We start from the raw sequence: 23,996 nt of genomic DNA on the forward strand, positions 1-23,996 counted from the left end.
CCACACTTTCAATCCAGAGATCAAGTCCCTAAATTCAGCAAGAACAGTTTTGCACTATATAAATTCTAGGAAAAACGATTCTACATATCACCAATGGGGTTTTTGTTTCTCTTATAATGCAGGAGAACAGCAGGAAATGATCTTTCAGATAGGCAAATGTGTATTACAAGGATCACAGCATTATTGTTTTATTGTTTACAGAATGGTAAGATGCACATATGGACAAACAGTACACATTTAGAATTAGTTTCACAAATTAATACATTATAAGAGAGTCCAGTGGTTTAACATATTAATTATTTAAAAAAGCAGTAACAAAGGAATACAAACATTACAGTTTTGACTGCAGCCCAATAAAAGTTTAAAAACAGGTCAAAATCAAAATAAACTGTGAGCTTTATTTTTCCGTGACATTAGAAAAACCACATTATATCCCTTCCTAAGAGACTGCTCACAAAGATGCAATAACATACAAGTACAAAAGTGAAGAATTCTGTGCTCAGTTTCCCTTAATTTTATCAGATCAAGTGACAAACTGAACATTTGTCGAAGAGCAATCACTGCTGAATGCAGACACTTGTAAAACATACAAAATGGTAATAACACTTCAACAATAAAAAGCAAATGACAAAATCTCTGCATAAAAAGCAATTTGGCTCCAAAGTTTCATGCTCACACTTCAATCCAGTATCGTTATTTGCAAAGACTCAATTGATCTATTTCCTCCTTAAGATATTTTTCCCAGATATTCCTAGTGCACACCAAATTGGAGATGCAGCACAACAGGCTATGATGCTGTAATATATAAGACTCATAAACTACTGTTGCAATAGCTTTAACCTTTAAATTACATAATTTCCCCCCTCCATTCATTAGCAGCAACTTATTGTACTATACCTTGTATTAAAAGCAGATACCCAACTGCTTTTAAGTCAATGCCAGCAGTGCTGATAAGAAGCTAGTGAATCAACTCAGTTTTGGAACGGCTAATTCAGCTAATTAGCACAGCATATCCTATTTCCCTCAACTGCAGGGAAAAGCTCATCCAGCCTTGCTTGCACGTAGACCTTGTGGCATCCTGAGCTTTCAGGTGAAATCCTGCAATACCCTCCCTCTTCAGCTCAGGAGAAAAAAAATCCCTAAAATTGAAACAGTTTGGGAACACTACCTATGAAATGTCTGTGTCAAAATCTCAGATACTTCTTTAGAGTTGGCTGCTAAATGGGCCAAGAAAAAAGATTTAAAAAAAACCAAAACCAAAAGAGCTACTAACTACTATCTACCAAACTTCATGAAATAGTAAACTTTTTCAGCTGGTTTTAAACAACAAAACACAAGAAGCAATGATGACATAGCCTGGGACCCACTATTTGAAACTCTGTGGGACCACAGAGCAACATGGAGAAACAGAACACACAAAGAAAAGGAGATATGTCTATGGGGAAAGGTATGCACATCTGTGTTTTATACATATATATATACACATACATACACACAGATGTGTGCACTGTACTGTATATATTTACATCCATATACACAAAGACACCCTGAAGTACATTTAAAGGCCATATCCAAGAACAGAAGATATGAACTCTAGTATTTGTACTAGAATAGATTTTATCTGTACAAAAAAAACCCCAAACAAATATGCATATATTCATATGGTATAAAGCTTATTAACAAAAAATATTCTGCTACTAACATTAGGTTAAATAGATGATTTTACAAGATTCTTTAATAATAATGCAGTATAGAACATTTCTAAAACTAGGGCCCAAAATAAAAATACATAAATGAGTTTCTATTCACAAGAAAATAGCTGTTCAATATGATTTAATTTTGTATTTCAGACAAGGGAAAAGTAGCAAAATTTTTATAAATCTCCTGGGATGCAATTTAATTAATGCATCAATCTAGAAAAATAGACTTTTCAGATGAACAAAGTTGATTCACTTCCCCCTCCCTAAAAGGGAGGCCTATCTTTTCCCTCGCTTGTTTCCAGCTGGAGGTTTCTTCAGCTGAAGAAGTTGCCCTCCTGTCCCAAAGCCTGCAGATGCAGGATTAGACACCCCGAACGTCAGGCCAGCTGATGCTGTGATGCCGGGATTGCTGAAGTTAAACCCAGATGTAGTCGAGCTTCCAAAGCCTTATGAAGGAAGGAAAAATATTTTAAAACATAAGTTATATCAGGACTGCAAGTCTGTTCTCCTTGAAGTTATGAACACCAGGCACTTTACTACCAGCATTTGTAATACTTTATACTAACATTGTAGAACACATTGGTAGTGCACTCGGACTTGCCAAGACAACTTGGATATTACAGCACTAACACAGCCTATCTCAGTGAGTGCAATTATATCCTAAATCACAAGTCTATTATACCATTATCCTACAACAGTAACATCCAAAAGTCCCACTGAAACTGTAAAACAGAAGAACCATTTTCTTGAGATTCCTCAAGTTCTCAGTATAAATATGCAGTGCACTCCTAAGGTGGGAGAGAAGGCAGAAGGTACAGGTGGACCATGGCCCACTCAGTTCACTCACAACAGATAAACGACAAAGCTGGAGTCTGAGCACCCAGTCTTCTTCCTACTAGCTTGGCTACCTTTTCCTGGCTTTATAATATGCATGGCACATACCACACCTTAAATGTGAAGCAGAAAAGGGTCAAAATCCTTGCCAAATTCTTTATATTTAAAAATACCTTTTATGACTTAAACTAAAAAGCAAAACTGGAGACAAAGCTTTGGAAAAACTGAATGACTATGTAAGCAAATTGTGCTATTTTAACTCCTCCACCCTCCTCTATCAGCGTAAACAAAGTGAACGTTTGGTTCAGCTATGAAACAGTATCAGTTGAAGAAAATCTGCCTCCAGTTTCCAGCAACAGTAACACCAACTCATTTAACTTTCTTTTATAAATTTATATCACTTGTGAACAACCAACTTAGATAATAATTGCAACTATTACAGAATGCTATAAATTTCTCCAAGATTAGTTAATAAGAAGCAGAGCTTTATAACTTCCCTTTATGTTCTCTCAGGAAATCAAGAAGACAACCAATCACACAAAATAACAAGTATGACACAAGCAAGTTAAGATTTTAACAAAGAGCTTCATGTAAGTTGTACCTGGAAACCTGTAAACAATTAAAATATTAAGAAAAATGGGACTGATTCACAAGTAACAAAGGGTATATTCTCAACATGCATTACTTAACATTGTTTCATTAGTTCTCTAGTAGTGAAGCAATCCTTTGATCACATCAGTATCTTCAACTCAATGCCTAAATATTTTGAAAGTACAGAATTAAAAACCCAACTGGTTGTCTCCTCAGAATCCTGAAGCAGCTCTCACAAGCCTGTGTCTTCTGTTCTTAATCAGGGAGATATAAATGAAAAAAAAAAAATCTTTTAATAACCAAAACTGTGCTTGGTAAGTTACCTTTTTATTTCAAGTATGTACCTGAGATAACAGGTAAGCATTGCTTCCTATAGAAAATATCATTAACGCCATTCATGATAAAGCTGTATGTGATCTATAGTGTCAGGAGTTCAGCAGGCAACGGTAAAGTGTTCATAAATTACCTCCACGTTGCTGCTCCTAGATGCAGGGATTATTTTGAAGCATGCGGGGAAGGCAGTCTGAGCTTTATTTGAGTAATATTAGAGTAAGAGATGCATAGATTATGTGATAGAAGACTGAAAACATGCTTGTTAATTTAGATACAACTTGGAAAGTAATAGCTGTTATGTTAGAAGTACCATTTAGGGCAGCCATAAAAGTGTAGAATGGCAGAAGGGAAATTCATCTAAATGGTTTTGTCTCATCATAGCAGCATAGCAAGGCCATGGTATGGTACTTCATTAACAGTAAACCAAACCCTAAAGCTGAATACTCAAATGAAAAATCTTCAGGAAAAAAACCCTTGAACAGGGTATACATTGAGTCTTATTCCCATTGCAAGGAAAGAGAATCAGTCACGGAATAGCTCAGTTTTAGAGGGAAGAATCACAGTCTTGAACTATAGCTACAATGTGGTCAGCAATTTCATTGTTGAAATTAGTATTACTTATGTGTAAACAGCCATTTTCAGAAAGTAAATGACAACCTGCCCTTTGAAGGCACAGCCTTTGCATCTCCCTGAAGGGTGTTAAGAGGTTTTGCATCTCTGCTTCCATCAGCCCTTTACCTAGGTAAGCCAAAGATGGGTACACACCTCCCCATAACAGTATTTTTAATTTATTTTAATGCTACAGGGATGAACAACAGTTCAGCAGATCTCAAAGCCAATCTATTTCTGCCTTCATCCCGCACACCACAATGGGTGCTCTAGATCTAAAAGTATTTCCAGGACAGCTTTGACTGATTTATTATAGCCTCTGTATCTAAAAGCTGCTCATAGTACCCATGGGATTATATTCAGGTCCATTTTTCAGCAGTATGAGTATGTCCAGCCATGATCCCACTTGATTATCTCTTATCCCATTTACTGAGGCTGCTATTCTTCAGTAAAAATAAGTCTCCGACAAAAATTCTGAACTCAGCTCTTCAAAGAATATTTAGCATGTGTTTTCACAAAAATTGTGTTTGTACACCCCTTCCTCCCTTAACATTTTATCTATAAATTCAATGGTGATTTTTGTCCTTTTCCCATCACTTTGAGAGTCCTAATGCCCTTTACAACAGCCCACTCACATCGGCCTTTCTAGTTGCCATTAAATAAATAAGAGTAGGAATTAAATGTGACTTGGTTTGGAGTCAGCTTTCCACAGTGCCTATATGTGTTTCAGGGGGAATCCGGAGACACTGTTCCACCTTGCCACTGTGTGCACTAAAGGAACTGTGAGAAGGCTGCAGTTGCTCTGCTTTTCATCTGCTGATACAGTGGACACAACGACCGCTCCTGGATTAAGCCAAATTTACTATTAGAAGACACTCAAGTACTGTCAGAGGACTCCTAAATCTAACTCATACACTTGACAGAAGCAATTTGGAGATCTATAATTTTCATTCTAAGATAAGAACAAACTCATGGAAAACGTGGAGGAGAGTTGGGGCATAATCTAAGCAGCCTAGAAGAACAGGGTGTTGGGTGTTACTAGACATTAGTCTGGGAAAATATTTAAGATCTCATATCTAAACAAAAGCAGCAGCAACAGTAAATCCCATAACCCACATTCACCCCATTTGTCTAAAGAAATAGATTCAGAAACAAGACACAACTATTATACGGTAATATAAACCAGAATATGGTTTCAGGATCCTGTAAATATTAGCTAAGAAACAATACATGTAACAGAAAATATAATCTGGCGAGCCTCAGGCATCATTCAAGCCTATTTATGCACCCTTGATAAAATTAAACTGAAGATCATATGCTATCCAGATGCTAAATGACATAGGATTATGAGTATAAAAGGTTAAAGTTAGTGTGTTTCTGGGATACCTAATTTTTTATAGAGGTGTCGGTTCCATAATCCCAATCTAGATCAGGACTTCATGACCACTTAATTTTCTGGCACAAAATAACTGAAATTACATTTCGTCTTTTTCTATTCCTGGTTACTACCTTTTGCAGCTGAGACTCTTGACATAACTGAAAATCTACATTTTATTGGGTCCAATTCCTGCACTTGCAAATGAGAGACTGGTGGCACTGGCTCCATGACAAAGCCTGGTTTGAGGAATACAAGGAAATGATACCTAAAACTGCCTCTGCACGCCACCAACATAGCTAAGACAGACTTGCTATTTACTTCGGTTTGATACTTCCTTAGTGATGGAGAACTGATTCATACAACTGGTTTTCTAATTATATTTTTAATACGCTAACAACTAAATTATGAACTTTGTACTTTAGCAGCCTGAACTGCTGCAATATTATTTATATAAATAATATATAGAATAGTTAATTTAACATAGGTTTCAGGAAAAATAAGCTACAATATAAAAACATAAGCAGTGTAAGTCTCTCAGGTGTTTCTGATATTAAAAACAAAGCATAAGAAGATTTATGCGTACACACTGTATACTGTAAAATCAGCGAAAGTTCTATCAAGAATTTACTAGGTTGTTACACATTCATGAACATTACACCAGCTTAGTGAGCCATTTCCACCTTATGATACTTAACAGGCCACGCAAGTCATCACTAACCAAGGAAAATCCAGAATAAAAAGCATTGCACTTCCTAATAAATACTATCAAAATGCTACTTTTGTATTAATAGCCATTAAACAAATACTTTGCTTTTAAAAAAAAACATGCTACCAAAAACCAATCCCAGGAGACATGATCCTCCTTCAATCTGCCATTGAAAAAAAGATTGTAAGACAGACTATAGTAATCTATTTACTTACTCGTAGCTATTACTCCTATTTAAAAGGTAAATAGGTAAATGCAAGCTATAGAAGTTACTAAGATTTCAGACATTAGAGTTAAGGAGCAATAGGATCCATATTTTAATTTAATCACCCCCAACAAAATGAAAACAAAAAAGTGAAATGAATGCTGTGTAGTTCAATTGCCACAGAAATGTTTTCAAAGTAGTTAATGTAATCATTTACGAATATATACAGAGATAACATACGCATAACTTACTATTCAACTAGAAAGAGTAAGCAGTTATACACTTTAAAGGAAACCTTCTGGGTTTCTAGAAAAGAATTTTAACTTCACTTGTAAATACAGTAAGTCAAATTACTGGTATATTTGTCACAAAATTTATATACTAATTTCAATAGCTCAGTAACTGCTGCCTATGCATTCAAGTAGTCATTGCTTTTCTGTGCCTCAGACTGCATCTGATCCAATCTGATGCATCTGATCTCCTGATTCCACTCCTAATTAGAAAGACACCATCAAATGGGAAACATTAATGCTCACTCAATACTGTCTACCTAGGAGACCTTTCGCAGAACCTAAAAATTGATCTGAAAATGTGTATTTAGTAAGTAAACAGTTACTTCACTGGTGATATACACATGCACCTTTAAGCACATTTGTTTCAGTAGCTTTCATAGACTGAACACAGCAGTTTGATTATAAGACTTTTGCTTTAAGATAACCTTGAATTTCAAATTAAAAGAAAAAAAAACCAACCTGCACTTAGACTTCCTGATGGCTTACTTGTAGTTCCAAACCCAAATGATGATGCTCCTGTGGCACTACTTCCAAACGCAGAGCTACTTCCAAATCCTAATAGAATAATAGTAAAGACATACAACAAAAAAAATTCAGACACAGCAATTAAAGACACATAGGTTTTGGGTGAGTATTCTAAAACCAAACATAATTCTAAGCAATATTTGGTAAACAAGTAGTCCTAAGATTACTGTCTCAAGAGCATTTTATTCTCAACACAGCACTGTGTTAAGAGTGCAAAGTGGAAAGCATTAGAGAAAAATACTACCTTCAAAATCCAAAACTGAGTAAAGGAAAAGCTATAAAAACAGGTGTTGTAAATTATCAGAGTTCAAGAAATTTCTTTTGAATTGCTGTAAATTGTCAAGAAAATGGTAACCAAATGGGCTAAAACTAAGAAAATTCAGATACAAGTTATATCACTTCTATTACAGAAAGCCATAATCTTCATCTACAGCTCTGGGAGAAAAATTATGCTTAAAACAGAGTAAGCATTTTTTTCAGTTTACATTTGGTTTATTTTAATGTCATGCCTCTCCCAGGTTATTGGAGATAAGCTTTATCTAGGAAACTACTATAGGTTAAACAGAGAACAGAAACAAAATTTTTAACGTGAAAAATCATCATATAAAGGACAGCCATAAACATAGTTGTAATAAAACTCATTCTGTTAGTTTTGTAATTGTCCTTTATAATTGCATAATATAATTTTTTTAAGATTTCAAATCATGTTATTAATACAAGATCACTTCAAAGGAAAAGTAAATTGATACTTGCAGTTTGAGATAGAGGCCAGATAATAGGAACTGTAAGAAAACCATATTCTCTGATTTTGGCTGTCTCAAGAGCTTTTCCAAAAGAGAACAGTATTTGTATTTGAGGAAATTATGCCCCTGTCTTAAGTTTCAAGTGTCAGGGAAAATCCTTTCATTTACTGCAAACTGAGCCTTTACTATTCCTTTACAGAAATAATTTTGATATTTTAAGACTAGTAAGGATTGACCACACTATCTGAAGCAGTGTTCCCTAGTGTTCTGAAATGTTTTAAAATCAAATGAGGTTTAAGGGTATATAATGGCAAGTATCATATGAATGTAAGATAGTTTATTTAAATGATACAGTTTGTGTCCTATCTAGGTTGAAATTGATAACCAGTAATCAGATAAGGTGCCTGCAATTATTTAATGAAGCATAGGATCTGTGCTACATAACTTACATACTTAAATGCAAAAGCCTCTGTTTATCATTGACAAAATTCACAGAAAATTAATCAAGAGAGCAAATTTCCCCAATTAAAATGGTGTTTCCAGAGCATACATTAAAAATTGTCCCATTCAAAAAAACCCAAACCCCGAAGATTAAAAAAACCAAACAAATTTAAGTAATCATTCTGCTATTTTGTTTCCAAGAACACACCTACAGGTTATTTTGCAGGTATGTATTTATTTTTCTACTTGCTTCTATCACATAGTCTTTTAGATTCATCAAAAGACAAACATTTTGCAAATCAATAAGGTAAGCAAACACCTTCCTAAGTAGATAACTAGGAAAAAAAAAAGAATACAAGTCAGCTTTTTCTGACAAAACTAGAAGCAGTTGGAAATGTTCTTTTATTTACATTGGTAAGACTGGTGAACAATCTTTAGTTTATAATGTTTTTGGTAGAAATGGAAGAATTTTATAGGGATTTTTTTAAGGCATTTAAAAGATTGTGGGAAAAACTGGTAAATCAAAAGTGATTTCCTTTTAGCCCACTATTGTGTTTTTTCTTGTTTAGGCGTATACAGATTTTCTTCTATCTGAAAAAGCTTAAAATATGAAGAGAAAGGACATTGGTAGATTTAAAGATAATTTCAAGGTGATTATTTAAGGCAAAACTCATGTAATGTTTAGGTTACATCACCTTTCCAACACTGAGTGATGTTTCATCATTTAAATACATTACAACACCGATTTGTATGTTTGGTTCACAGGCAAAATGTAGAAGTGTGGACTGAGGCTGCAGAGAAGAGAGGATGTAGCAAGAAAACCCACAACACGTTATGTTTGCACTCAGCAGATGTATCAATTTTCTTTGCAGATCTTACAAAAGCTTCAGAGGACATTAGTGTCTGTGGGAACCCCCAACCTACATAGATAGGAAATTTATATGCACATTAGCTTCTACTAATCACCTAAATTCTATCTGTAATTCTACTACTGAGAACACATTATATTTAAATGAAAAGGTCTACATTAATTATATAACTTTTTTAATACCACCTACTCTTTCACAGTCATGTGTCCTCCTGGAATATATTGCCCATTAGCATTATTAATATTCTGGTAAGTATTTTTCCCTCACTTTCAAATGTTGCTTTTTCAGTCGAAGGAAGGATTTTTTCTTCCACCTCAGCACTGAGGCACAGAGTGACTGCTAAAGCAAATCTGTTTCAGCAAGCAGAATCCCAGAACTGAAGTAATTTTTTAAGATTCATTCTTATCTTAATCCAAGCAGAAAAGGGTCCCTATAGTTAACAAGTGAAAAACTTCTATGGATGAGCTACAGCATGGTCTAATGTCTCAGGTGTATAACTTTCATATATGTAAAATTAAGTCAAGTTGGAGTTACAAATGGATGTACTTGATGTATTTCCCTAGCTTTAAGAGCACAGTTTCTACATGATTATTTCTTCCTGTTTATCCTGGGTTTTCACTACAATGGCTTAGCCTTAGCAACTCCTTCTGCAAGGCAGGAAGAAGCCTGGAAAGCACAGACCTCCCAAATTTTAAGGTCTTTCCCTGAAACAGATCATCCTCCTAGCAGAGTTAAAGGTTTGCAAGAGATTCAGATGTGCGGTATAAAATTCAATGAAAGATTAGAAAAGTTAAAGTGTACCTCCAAGGCTTGAAGAACCTAAGCCACTTGATTGCAAGCCAGTGCCAATACCTGAGCCGAATGGCGTTCCAAAACTAACTCCCAGAGATGGCTGTGGCCCTGGTATAAAAAAAATGAGAACAAACTTGCCTTACTCTTTCATAGTAAAGAGGTTCTTTATTTACTTATTCAAGTATTTGATAATGTGAACATCATTGCTTTCAACAAATCCCATTAAGATCCCAAATTTTACCTCATTAAAATTTCTCACTTAACTGACTGACTCTACATTCACCTAGTAAAACTCCAAGAAAACACTGATTATAATAAGGTGAAACTAGTCAAAACTGATAATATAAGAACATAATTTAGTATTTTTAAAAGTTAACCAGTCTCACCTTAAACTTTAAAACATTAATCAAAACCTTGAGATAACTCACAAGTAACAATATTTTGCCACCTTATTAATGGAATCAGAGTAAGGGAAAACCTTCAAATTAAAAACATAAGAACTGACCCTAATGTAACTAAAACTGTATTACCTAAAGTTAATTTAATAAAGAGGATTCTTCAAAACTACTTAAGTATTCCATCCAAATTTAAACAGAGCACTGAGATAAAAAACAAGACAATGACTTTATTTTATTAAATTTATTGTTCATTTTTAAGCAAGTCAAGTACACAGTAACATGACAATTCATTTTTTTCCACACAAGTGATAACTGAGTTCTGTTAAGCTCTGCTACATAACACCATTCAATAAGGTAAAACCACCTGTTTAAATAAGTATTTACAAAAGGCACAGTTCTGTGTACCTTAATGAATTAGATACATTCAAAATTTCAGAGTCAGAGTTTGTTCCATAATTTAAAAAAGTTGACAGTACTTTCCCTGCACATTCACAATAAGATGCAGGACTGTCAAAAAACAATTTCAGTCTGCCAAGATGAAATTTACAGCCTCAATTCCTTTTTTTTTCTCCTTAAAATTGGGGAATAAACAATCAACTTGCTAGCCCATTACTAACACATTTTAAAATAATTAATTCTGATAAATAATTAATATATTTTGACAGTTTTCACAGTACAATCTTATATTCCTGTCTTTTTCAAACAGTTTTCAGTGCACTATTTAAAAAGTTTAACCATTGAAGATAAAATACAGTGCCAAACTCTTAATCCACAGACATCCGCACCTTTGCTCAAGATAGCATCTTCAATTTTGAACATACTTTACATACTGTATCTGTGAAAGTGATGATTTATTCAAATATTACTATAAAGCTCAGATGATTTCAGCCTTTTTCCTAAACCATTATCACACTTGGGCTACTTTCATTCAAAATTTCTTCCTTTGTACTACAAAGTTTCCCATTAGTAATATTTTTACAGAATTTTAAAATGTGAATATTTCAAGCTTTTAAAATAATTTCAGTATTTGAGTATTTAAATGGAAAATCATTTTGAATCAAGTGAAAGGCACTGTATATTGAAAAGTAACATTTTTTGCTAGGAACACAAAATTCTTATGTGATCCCAGCTGAATAACATCTGTATACTCGAAGTAGTGTTAAAACTAAATTTTAAGGGCAACTAAAGTTGTTAGCTTTCAGTCTCTGCTTAGCAGGGAATAGTTGGGAAACCGAGCTATTTTTTTCAACTTAAAAAAAGTATATCAGGTGTTGCAATTACAAAATTTCACATAGATTTCAAACTAAAAGTTGTTTACATCCAGTTTAAATACTGATACGTCTACCTAGCAGCTCTTTAAAAATAAGAAAAAAATTGTTAACAATGGAAAAAGCAAACCCCCCTACACAAATCAGTAATCTAATAAAGTAAAAGAATTCAAAAACACACATCCAGTTCCTTCTCAAGTACACAGGTTTCTATCTCAGTAGGAGGCACTATTAGTGGAAGACCTTTTAAACAAATCACTACAGTCCTCCAGGCCAAGCTTTTTACCGAATGCAACATGCGTTTTAGAGTCAGTAAAAACATTATACTAAAACACCTCAGATCATATAAAACAGGATCTTATTCCTAAGGCTAGCAAACTTTTCACTGAGCAACAGCATATGATATTTGTTGATTTTGTACCATAATGTTCTGAAGGTATCATCACTACTTATAGTTCTTGTAAATAAACATAATCTTCACCAGCAAAAAACAAGCAAGATTCTTTGATGCCAAAAGCACTAGCAAAAAAAAAAAAAAAGGCGCTTCTGGCTATTATAGGTACGAGACAAATTCTTTATAACAAGTATTTTAACATTTTAAAACTTGATATATTTTGCCCCGTAGAGCATTTCAGTTTAATGAATAGGACCCATTACAGAGAGTCCAGACAGGTCAGCCAGATTTCATAGTGACATTCTGCAATTTTTAAATCACAGCTGGTCCAAAGAGTGAACAAATTTAGTGTCATAACTTAGATCTGATTCTGACAAAGTAATACACTGGTTAATTTTAACCAAGGTTAGTATCAAACTGCACAATAAAATTTTTAAGTGCTATAAGGATTTCAGTATCATTTCCCATTAGCACTTGAATCTCATACTGAATCAAGTCAAAACATAACAAAGCATGCTGACAGCTTGATCAAGCTTTGACTAACTCTGTACTTCACCAGTTAAGGAGAGAGTAACTAAGTTGTTGGGGGATATTGTATTTTTAGAGGAGAAAAGGTGAGCTTGAAGAAAAGCCTTTCTTTAAAACAATTTAGTCTTACCCAAGAAAGATCAGTTTCAACCTGACACATTTACAGGTCTCATAGAATTAAAATCACAGAATGCTTGGAGTTGGAAGGGACCCACAAGGATTGAGTCCAGCTCTTAAGTGAATGGCCTCTAATGGGATTGAACTCACAACCTTGGCATTATTAGCACCATGCTCTAACCAACTGAGTTAAATGACTCAGTGCACTAGGATTTAATTTCCTCTAAAAAATCTTACTGTAGTCCAATCAATAATAATAGGTAGATTAGCCACAGTCACTTTAACTTCCATGCTGTTCAAGATTTCCCAGGGAAGGTGGAGGTGAGGCAGAGCTTAAAATTCTAGCTGCTATGGCACAAAAGCATAACCAGCCTCACTCTTATCAACAAAGCTGTGCTCGGACCAAAAATGCTAAACTAGGGAGAAAGGTTGTGTGCAGACAAAAGTTAAGCATAATTTTAATAACTCCAGCTTCAAAAAACTGCACAAAAATTGTATGCTTCAATGTGCACGCCACAGTCCTGGTGTCCTGATTATCCATCCCAGGTGCCCAGTGGAGTGCATCTTTGCTCCCTTTCTTCCATATGGCCAGGATCCACTGGCTTTATTTATTTCAATAGAAGCCAGACATGTCTTGGCATACAGAGAGAACACAGGGTGCCTATCTACACCCAGGAACTGGCATTCCCTGATCCCACAGCTTAGATATAGCTATTAAACTTTTGACTTCTGAAAGCAAATTTGAAATAAATTATTTTTTATCTTTTTCAGAGAAAGAACAGTAACTAACTTCATCTTATGAAAGATTTAACCACATAAACATAAAATATTTTTTAAAAAAAGACTAAGCATCCTGATTCCTTAATACTAGAGTACCATGTATTACATTTTAGTCAAAACCTTCAAAGGCCAGATTAATTTTTTTGTTTTATTCTTATCTTCAAGAACAGCAACAGCAGGTCAGGTATTACACAGACACCCCCTGCCCCTTCTTTACATACACCTCATTTCACAGCCTTTTCTCTCAGAACCTTCTACTATCCCTCATCTACCCCACCCTTCAGGATCTAGATCTTGCAAAGAAATATACACAATTTTAACTTGTAGAAGATAGTTTATCCAAATCATAACATAATACAAAGTTAAAACATGAAGCATTTGCAGTTCTACTGCAGCAAATGGCCATCTGAAAACTCAAACAAGGAAAAGAAAAATAAGAGGGTAAATTAGGATTCCTGCAAAACTGAAAGAACAGACTCTCCTCCTTTTCCACTAAAAGTAAGACAAAAAGTGGTAGCCTTAATCTGAAACTGGGAGAAAGTCAAGCACTGAAATTAGTAATTTAGGAAAGCTATGAAATGCTCCCATCCAGCATGCTTTTAGGACTTCAAGACAACTGTGAAATAGTTTAGACCTGACTAATTCTATTTTTGAACTGGAGGGAACTCAAAGTACCTTTTCTATTCGTCTAACCCTACTTTTAAAGAGTTTTAAGTATTCTTGAAGTGCCACCTAAAACATCAGTGTATCTCTATTTCTCCAGGTCTTCAAGTAAGCTGCATGGAGGATAAAAGTATTCCAACTGTAGTAAAAAATTGTCACCTACTTCTGTTGGTATGTTTGATGTAAGTTAATGGTCTTGCTCTATCTGCATCACTCTTGTATTTGGCACGTTTTTGGCTTTTGAAATACTCAGTTCAAAACAACCAACCAAAAAAAAAAACAACAAACCAAAAATCCAAACCAACCTACACACACTCCCATTTGCTCCTTTCACTATAAAATGTTATAGTATAGTCACCTCAGTTCTGTTGGTACAGGTCAATTCTGCCTTTTTTCTTCTTTTTTTTTTTTTTTATCTTCCTCTCTTCACTCCTATTCCTAAGAGAATATTCACAAAGTCGTGCCATAAGTGGCATAAGTTTACTGAAGTTATTAGCAGCTCCCTTGAATCTGGACTAGTAAGTCCAGGAACTTCAAATCCCTCACTTCAATTCATGAAAATGCAGGAATGACTTTTAAATGTGACATCCCAAGTGTATGTCTTTCATAAACAACTAATCCTGTAATGACTGTAAAAAGTATTTAAAAAAAACCAAATATAAGACAAGGAAAAAGATCAAGAAAGGGTGAACTACTTTGGCAACACTAAGCTGCACAAGCCACAGTCCTACCTGTATTAAAAACCCTGAAGTGTGACATTATCTCATGTTTTCTATTTAAAACCATACATTTTTGTAGACATCATTTCAACAAAATCTCCATGGATTAACACAGCAGCAACAAAAAGACTGTGGCCTGTGACTGAAATGTAGAAGAGAAGTATTTCATAAAGACTTTGTATTTTGTTGTGTTCAAAATATTTTGGCATATTTGTCATTTAAACCCATCTCCTTGCTGTTTAGAAGGGCCAAGGCTGGAAGCACAATGTATTTTCCTCTTAAGGAAAAGGCAAGGACAGTCTAATAATTTGTCAAACTTAAGGTGATTGCTGCATAAGTTTTTAACTAGAATCATTCAAAATATAACTGTTGTTATAAGACAAGAGAAGGAGCTAATATGACTTTCAGTACACCTATGATAAACATTTTAGAAAATAAACAGTGGAATGAGTGCTTTTCATAATTTGCTGACATAGACACATATCCACGTTCAAGTAAAATTAAATGGAATTTACCTCATTTCTGTTCAATGATGACATATTAAGTCAGTTCTCTACATTCTGGAATCCCTCTCAGAGAGGGTTGGTTAGTATAACAATGTCAATTAAGGTGCCTAAAGTTATTTCCTTTGCCATACATATCCATTCTTCATTAGCAGTGGGTCATACATTTCCTCTATTTTGGTCTTCCTCTTACAAACATGCAGAACCACTGACCCACTCTACTTCCTCTACTACTTATTCACAACAGCAGAATGGCCAGCAAAAACTGCTCCAACACCACACTGACAAAGGAGTTGGCTATAAAATAAGCCAGGCATCTGACTTCCTATTCTACAGATGTTTGCTGCACTATCCTTCCTATTCTGTAGCATTTTTTATTCTACAGTTCCAAAGTGCTATATAAAAATGCATTGTTAATTTTACATAGGAAAAAGATAGTATGCATTTAGATATTCTCTCCTCACCAATTCAAAATAATTTACTATAACAATACAGTTTCTGGAAAGAGGCTATACTACGTGTATTCAGAGATGTTACTTAAGAGTGAAGACTCACATTCCAAGGGGTTAGAACAATACAGTAAATATCACTAATACAAGTAAATTCACAAGATTAAGTATCTGTTGTATAATTATTGCTAAGTCTACCCTGCATTTTTCTATTGGCTATGTATCAGTAACTTTGCTTATCACAATGTTTAGATTTTTAGTCTAACACACAGGAAGACTTCATAGAAAATTTTACACAAATTTACTATTGTGGTAACACTAATAATCTATAACTTGAATGCACTCAGACCTGTAGCAGGCTGTTGCTGCTGAGTAAGTGTTGCAGCCATCGCAACGGCTGCTGCATTTGGTATGTTGCTGAAAGGAGTCGGTCCAGTGGTTACACGTGGCGCGCTTTGCCACTTCTTAGCTTCTGTTCGTCTTGCCTCAAACACATCCATTGCATCTCCCAGAAAGCTTTTCCTGTAGCCAAGGTATTGGTCTTTGAGCATCTGAAAGGGGTGGGAGGAAATCATTTTAGTTCCATGTATCTGACATAAACCCTTAACTTAATAAGGAACAACATTTCCTAAAAAAGGCCACAAACCCCCCCCCCCCAAAAAAACCCCACCAAACCAACAAACACCATCACCGAAACAAACAAAAAGCTCCCCCACAGCCCAAAAAACCCTTGTTGGGCTATGAGCTAGAAAGAACTGGTTTGCATCAGCTACAGCCAGAACAGGTTCCTTACTTAAATTTTGCAAAGCTGTCAAGCATAATAGACTAACATACTAAATGGTATCCAAATCTTTCAAAGTTGGTGCAAATCAGCACAATTCAATTTGTATCACTATACCAGCTGATCTAAGAGGCAAACTAAAGACACATTACTAGCTTATAAAATAACACCCCTTTCTTCAGTGTTACCCTTTCTTCACAGTCTGCTTTTGCTCCCCTATCACCTCCACCTGTCTTTCCTTCCTTTCACTTTTGCATTTCTTTCTTAGAACAAAGCTAAAGAAGCTACCAGTATTTTAGATTTCACTCTTGTTTCTGATGCATTTCATTACTGATATTACACAGTCAAAATGCAATAGATCGTTCTGCCTTGGGGTAAGAAGTAGTCCAAGCCTGTTGTCTTGTGCCCCCCCCTCCACTTGCCTATGCCCTCTCCCTCCTCAAAACCCCACCACCTTCTGTGGCAATACCAGCAAGGCCTGTTGAGCAATTTCTACCTGTCACAGATGCGGAAACTATGGATATCTTAGGTAACATAAAAGGTATAAATAGTTTTAACTAAATAGCTGATAGAATGACTTCCATCTTACAATAGAAAATCTTTAAATGCAATATACTTATTAAAGAACAACAGATTCAATTTTATGGAAGGCATACTATGTTCTGTATTTCTGGACAAAGGTATGCTAGTTTCCTAGAAAAGGAGTTTACAGTCCAAAAATTCTGACTCAAGATTTGAACAGCTGTAATCCCAAATCTACCAGCACCAGCAGGCAACACACAAAAGAATAACTTTACTATCACATCAGGAGTACTGTCTGTCTTTGGAGAGAAAAGGCATTTGTAGAACTCTGACAAAATTTAATACAATGCCATACTCACTGCTCTAGGAGCTGACAAATGCCATGAGACATCATAGAGCAGTTCTTAAGGCTAGTCCGTGCTGAATGATAATAGTAGATAATGACATTACCTACTCAAATTGTGCCCAAGCACATTTTACTTTTCACTGACCTGGGATACAGAATGTATGTACATGTTCATACACGATATAAATATATTTAGCAACCCCACGCAAAGATGGCCATGTGTTGGTTGGGTTTGTTTTGTTTTGTTTGTTTGTTTGTTCTGGGGGGTTTTGTTTTGGTTTTTTGTTGTTGGTGGTGGTGGTGGTTGTTTGTGTTGTTTTTTGTTTGGTTGGTTGGTTTTTTGTTTGTTTTTTTTTTTTTTTTTAACAACTTCAGACCTTTGAGTCAAAGTGTATGTGCAAACCAGAAAGCCTACTTTGGGCAAAGGAATGAATTGTGATCACAGCTCTGCCTTCACAAACCACATCACAACCATCAGATAAGGGAGAGATAGCAGTTTCAAAACTGCTCTCCTCTCCCAGCATCTTGTAGCTGATAAACTAAAACAGATGGTTATAATGACAGATTCACTTTAGCATTACATTCGCTTTTCTGTTTTTTGAAGCTTTAGCTTTAAATTGCCTTCCAAAGTATCAGCATTCATATCTACCAACTAGACTAAATCTCAAAAAAAATTTCCCAAAAGAAAAATCCTCAAACCACCTCCTTAGTTTCAAGCAACAGAATACTACTTAAACTGAAGAAAGGTCTTTCCTATTCAGTCACACTGGCAAGGTACTGAAGATACTATTGCTTATACTTGCATACTAATCTGGCTGTTCATACTGAAGAACAACAATAACTCAGCACAAAGACCACTGCATGAGTTCAGGCTACACAGACATCTCAGAAGTGAAGAACCCTGAAGATATTTGGGACACTTTTTGTGTAATTCTGCTGAAAATATGGAGGAGTTCACATATTCCATACCTGTTACCAAAACAGAGTTAACCAAGAGCAGCACAAATATCTGACGGCAGGCAGCTGTAAACCAGTGAGTATCTATGCTGACAGAAGCAATGCCATCCAAGCAATCTAGATCATACAAGATCCTCAGTATTCCTGAACTTTATTCAGGAAAAGTAAAAAGTTTCAGATGTTTAGAGAACTAACAATACTTTGCAGAAGAAGCTTAGAGAAGGAAACAAGATTTAAGATATCTATTTCCATTAAGGAAGTTGGTTTGTTTTGTTTTTTGTAACCAAGAAGGGTTCTATGTTTCCAAAAAAATTATGGATTGTAGAACAGTGACATTTTGTCAACATATCCAGAACTGCAAACGGGAAAAATCAAGCCCATGATGGAAAAAACCCAACCTAACTAGGACCTTTGATACATAAGCATTTTTTCCACATTAGTCTTTTTTCCTTCTATACATACAACTTACCATGAAATCCAGGTTTAAAGAAGTTAAACTAGTCAGAATACAATTTTAACCTCAATTCTTTGATATGCTGAAAAATCTTACATATGGAAACTTACTTTTTTTTTCTCCTATTACCCATTTGATCGAGAGCAGATTTAAATCATCTTTGTTTGAGATCAAGAGGTTATTAGGCAAAAATCAAAATATAAAAGCATGAAATCAAAGACATTTCAAAAACTGATCAACAGTTATAAGGAAAGGAGTTAAATGAAAAACATTTTGTAACCCAAATGATTGTGGCCAGTTGCTATCATTATTACCAGTAAATACTTCAAATTAGACTTCAGTTGAATAAGTTACCTTTTTAATCAAAGCACTTCTCTAGGACAGTTTGAAAATTTTTAGAAGCAGTGAAATTAACAGAAGGGGGGGAAAAATAAAGGAAACCTGAAGATATATTTTCAAAAAACAACTCTTTGCAGTCCTTTCACTAAATACACAGGAACACATGAAAACAACATACCTTTACATTTTCATGGATTGATTGAAGTTGTGCAGCTAAAGCTACAAATGTTTGATAGATTTTCTGCATAGCCATAGACAAATCTGTAAGAGGCATGTAAAAGGCTGGTAAGTGACAATCTCATTACCAGAAGATTTAGTATTAATACTAAATTAAGAAGCTCACCCAAAACCCATAGAGCACAAGCATGTGAACAAGTTAATGTCTATAAGAAATACAGGATTACAGCAATTGGGTGACACAAGGCTTCAAACTTTATTTTGAAAAGTACTCTTTCTCAGATTTATTTTTATATATACAGTTAAGAGTTTCCTATGATTCTATCATCTGCAAAGCTAAAAAACAATATTTAAACTAACTTTATCCAATTACAAAGGAACATTTTCACCTTATCAGCTTTTACCTATGTACAGTTAAATGAAATTTTCTTGCATTTGTATATATTTTCCACTCTTTCTGACTTAAAGCACACTTAAGTGTTCAGTTGATTTTGTCAGAGACAGCAGTAGAATGGAAGATTTATTTACATTTAAAAGACATAATTTTAACAAGCATCATGGGAACTCTTAATCTAGCTCAACCCACAAGCACATCATAAACAAAGAAAAACAATAGGGAGCTTCTTGCTTACAAAAGTCTTGTATTTAGGATATCCCACTTCCTACAAAGATATGAAAGTATTTTCAGGGCATTGACCCAACTAACATAAAATTTTAGTATTAAAGGGGAAATCTCAAAGATTTTGACAAAATGAGGCATCTGCTGACAAAAAAAATGCTTTTCTCAGAGAAGCAATGTACAAAAGTGGAGGACAGAAGAGTGCTGAAGTGGTCTTTTATTGTAAAAAGATCAGCTGCATTTCCTCTGAAGGATGCATATAACCAACTGAAATGCAAAGAGTAGCTATCAAGTTCTTGAAGATGCATGGTCTAGCAATGATTCTTGAACTGAAAATGTCTGCCTGTCCATAGGGGAAATTCTCCATTATAAAAATGAAAAACTGTGGAATTAGTGTCATGCCACCCTGCAGGGTTGTGGAGGCAGTGGTGCCTAGAAGACCGGCCACAAGTTTCCAAAGACTCTGGAGGCAATTTATTGATACTGAATACTAGACACTTCAAAATTTTCAGGACATTCTGAGTCATGGAGTCCTGCATGGCAAACTAAGTTTTTCCTGTATGGTAAAGGCTACATATGCAATACAGTGTTGACTAGATCACTACATCATTTGTTGACAGTATGCTCGTACTGGCACAACAGATTGAGCCTTGTCCACACAAGCAAGGAACCTTTAGATTCTAGCAGAAACTGCTGAAAAACCTTAGGAAAATCTGTGAAGGCATCCCTCTCATACTCTTGATGAACAAGAAGTCTGCACAGAAAAAGAAAGAACCCTCAGGATTCAGCAGATTTTCTACTCTGGAAGCTGGGTCTACACAGTCCTCTTTCTTTTTGACATATAAGGTCCATAGTTTATGTTCCATCCTGTGATGGCAAGATTTTCAAATATCGTTTAGCACAGAAAGACACGCACTTGAAATCACTGCTTATTGCAGAACCTGTATCTAAAATGGCCCAAAAGATAAAACTGTCTATGATCACAGGAATGGTAACCAAACAGAAGACTACTGTCCAGAGGTCAGTATTCTTTAACCAGAAAGGTTTTCTCAAGATTGAATGATGTGGTAGCAAACAAGACTAAATTTTCTTAGTCGATCAGAGCTGAAGGCAATACCAACAGGCTGCAAACTAAGGAAAAGTTCCGATTTTGATCTGGAGCTGGCAGGAGGTACTCATATTTGCCTAGTCAGACAGCCCAGTGGAAGATAGAAGGTGCCAGACATCACCTAGATGCTGGAGGGAGATGTGGACGTCAAAACAAACCAAGCTTACAAATCACACCTCAGAAACTGGATCCATCTTAAAAAGCTCAAGAACCTTTATGAATTTAACATTTAATTCCAAATCCTTACATTGAAGAACTAAGGAATACATCCGAACACTAATTTCTGTACATTAAATGAGAAAAGCCAGCGATAACAAGAGAGGAGAGAGATTAATTACTAAGTTTATGTTAAAGGTATAAGTTTGTTTAATTCTTCATGTATGAAAGATTAAAACTGAAACATTTACCTTGTGGAGTTATGTGTGAATTATTTGCTTGAGTAGCAAGATGATTTTCCAGTTCTTCTATTTGTTGCCTGTATTGCTGCAGCTGTACTTCAAACTGTTCGACCAAGATTCTGAAGTAGCTAGATGAGTAAATCAAAGAAATTGTATAATTATACTTCATTAGTTTACCAATACTTTTTATCTGATCTGTATTAGCTGCCAATTTTCATTCAATTCATTGCAGTGTTATGTTCTATGACATTATTGGCATCACTTTACTACTGGAAGTCTAAGACACTAAGATAAATTAAATGCAGAAATAAAACACTGATTCTATGAAGCACTCCATGCTACAAGAGGCAGAAAAAAATTGTAATAAGTTCACATAATCACAGAATGCTTAGGTTGGACTAGATGACCTTGAAAGGTCCCTTCCAAATCCTCTGCCATAAGCATGGATATCTTCAATGAGATCAGGTTGCTCAGAGCTCTGTACAACCTGACCTTGAATGTTTTCAGGGATGAAGCATTCACTACCTCTTTGGGCAACTTTTTCTAGTGTTTTACCACCCTCATCATAAAAAATTTTTTCCTTATATCTAGTCTGAATCTACCCTCTTCAATTTACAATCATTACCCCTTGTTTTAATAGGCCCCCTACAAAGTCTGTCCCTGTCTTTTCTACAAGCCCCTTTTAAGTACTGAAAGGCTGCAATAAGGCCTCCTCAATTTTTCTCTTCTTCAAGTTGTATCATTGACTATTTTTTATGAATAACAGCAACTCACTCTGCTGGGGCTGTATTTTCGTGCTGAAGACCAGGAGGAGTTTTCTGAGTTCGTAATGCTATTTCTGCATTCTTTAGCTCCTAAATAAATAGGGAAAATTAATAAAATATAAGGTTCTGTATGGAGTGTTCAAAAAGAAAAATAGCTAGGACTCTACTATTCGTTCACATAAAGTATTTTCTTCATATATTTATGTTAAAATTGTGATAGAATCTGACTAGAATTTCTCCAAAAAACAGACTGCCAGAAAGCTGGAGACCTGCAAATACTAACAGAAGTTTGGGGAAGGAACAAAAGATAGCACATACTGAAAACACTTTAAGCACTCAAAAGTTGAGAAAATATTACACTAAGCTGTCAGAGATAAGATCTTTCTATTGTACTTCAGAAATATTGTTATAACTACTGAGGACTAGAGGGGGAAAAAAGGAACATTCAAGTGCAAGGAAGTAACACACCTAAAAGAGAAGAAACAGAGCAAAAAGGATTATTTTGTCTTTTTAAAAAAATATTAACTAGTTTAGAAAAATGCCTCTCTATGGAATTGATCATGTTTTTGCATGATAATTACAGCATACACTTCTGTTTAATATTTCTAATAACTCTACCATTAAGAATTTCTCAGCGCCTGGTTCTGTGATTACACTCAACTGCATCACGTACAGAAATATGAGAATATAATTAACAAGTTTTTGTTTTCACATAAAACTGTTGGCAAGGCACAACTAGAGAACAAAATACAGAAAAAACATCAACGTTTTTACTTTAGAATAAAATATTACTTATTTATATAGCAATACTTGACACGCTAGATAAATAAAAAGTGGTACAGAACTTCACCTGAAAGGCATTTGCATCAAAACTCAAGCTCAAACTGTCTGCAAAGCTAACGCAGACTGATGGACAGAGTTGTGACTCAAGTTCACTAAATGAAAACTAGTGCTAATTACGATATTTTGGTTCCTGAAATATTATGGGGTGTATTTTTGTTTGGTCGTTTATTTTCAAAGTCATCAGAAGAACACACACTTGCATTTCTGCTGCTCCGGAGTCCAGCGCGTTGTTTCAAATGTATCTTCACTAGCAGCTGAATATATTACTGAAACTGAACTAAAGTGGGCACACATTCCCTTCTGTTGCCTCTGCTAGGTAGGAATGCTTTCCTGAATAAAAGTCTTTTTACTGCTGTTGTACTTTTCTGAAAATACTGACATCACAGATTTCAGTCTCCCCTGGTATCTTCAAATAGATCAGAAGTGATTCAATTTTTCATTTTCTTTACAACTGTTTTAGTTTGGATGCATGTGTTAATTTTACTGATAAAGAAGGCTAGTTATCCTACATGAAACAATCAACATACAAACTCTACATAACAAAATTTATATTCATTTATACCTGTGCAGTTTCAACTTTCAGCTTGTCAATATTAAGAGTGTTTCTCTGTAATCCACTGGCAACTACAGACAGAAGCTGTTTCAAAGCTTTAATGTCTTCTTGTACTTTAAGCATTGCTTTAGAGGACATTCTACTAATTTCTTCCTGAACTTGCTTTTGTTCTTTCACAAATTTCCTGGGGAAGGTAAAAAGAGGGGGGTGAAGAAGAAATAAACATAACATATAGAACCTGAAGTACCCAACTGTTTACCTCTTGGTCACATTACTTAAATACCTCTTGTTTTTTTC

At 35.1% G+C, this 23,996-nt stretch overlaps 1 protein-coding gene across 2 annotated transcripts in view; it reads right to left on the minus strand.

Moving 5' to 3' along the window:
* NUP58 (nucleoporin 58) overlaps positions 1-23,996 on the minus strand; it is a 42,402-nt gene that overhangs the window by 3,829 nt on the left and 14,577 nt on the right. The window contains exons 9-16 of one of the 2 annotated variants that reach the window (XM_027677863.1): positions 23,709-23,883; positions 22,314-22,393; positions 21,549-21,667; positions 19,416-19,498; positions 16,188-16,389; positions 10,029-10,127; positions 7,109-7,204; positions 160-2,146 (exon numbers count right to left, since the gene is read on the minus strand). In XM_027677863.1, coding sequence (XP_027533664.1) covers positions 1,977-2,146; positions 7,109-7,204; positions 10,029-10,127; positions 16,188-16,389; positions 19,416-19,498; positions 21,549-21,667; positions 22,314-22,393; positions 23,709-23,883 — 1,024 coding nt within the window. In that variant the 3' untranslated portion in view covers positions 160-1,976. Of the gene's footprint in view, positions 1-159; positions 2,147-7,108; positions 7,205-10,028; positions 10,128-16,187; positions 16,390-19,415; positions 19,499-21,548; positions 21,668-22,313; positions 22,394-23,708; positions 23,884-23,996 lie in introns of those variants that run through there. The other variant, XM_027677864.1, reaches the window with a different exon arrangement.

Source organism: Neopelma chrysocephalum, unplaced genomic scaffold (assembly GCF_003984885.1).
Source record: "Neopelma chrysocephalum unplaced genomic scaffold, ASM398488v2 Primary Assembly neopelma1_43, whole genome shotgun sequence".
NCBI classification, from domain to species: Eukaryota; Metazoa; Chordata; class Aves; order Passeriformes; family Pipridae; genus Neopelma; species Neopelma chrysocephalum.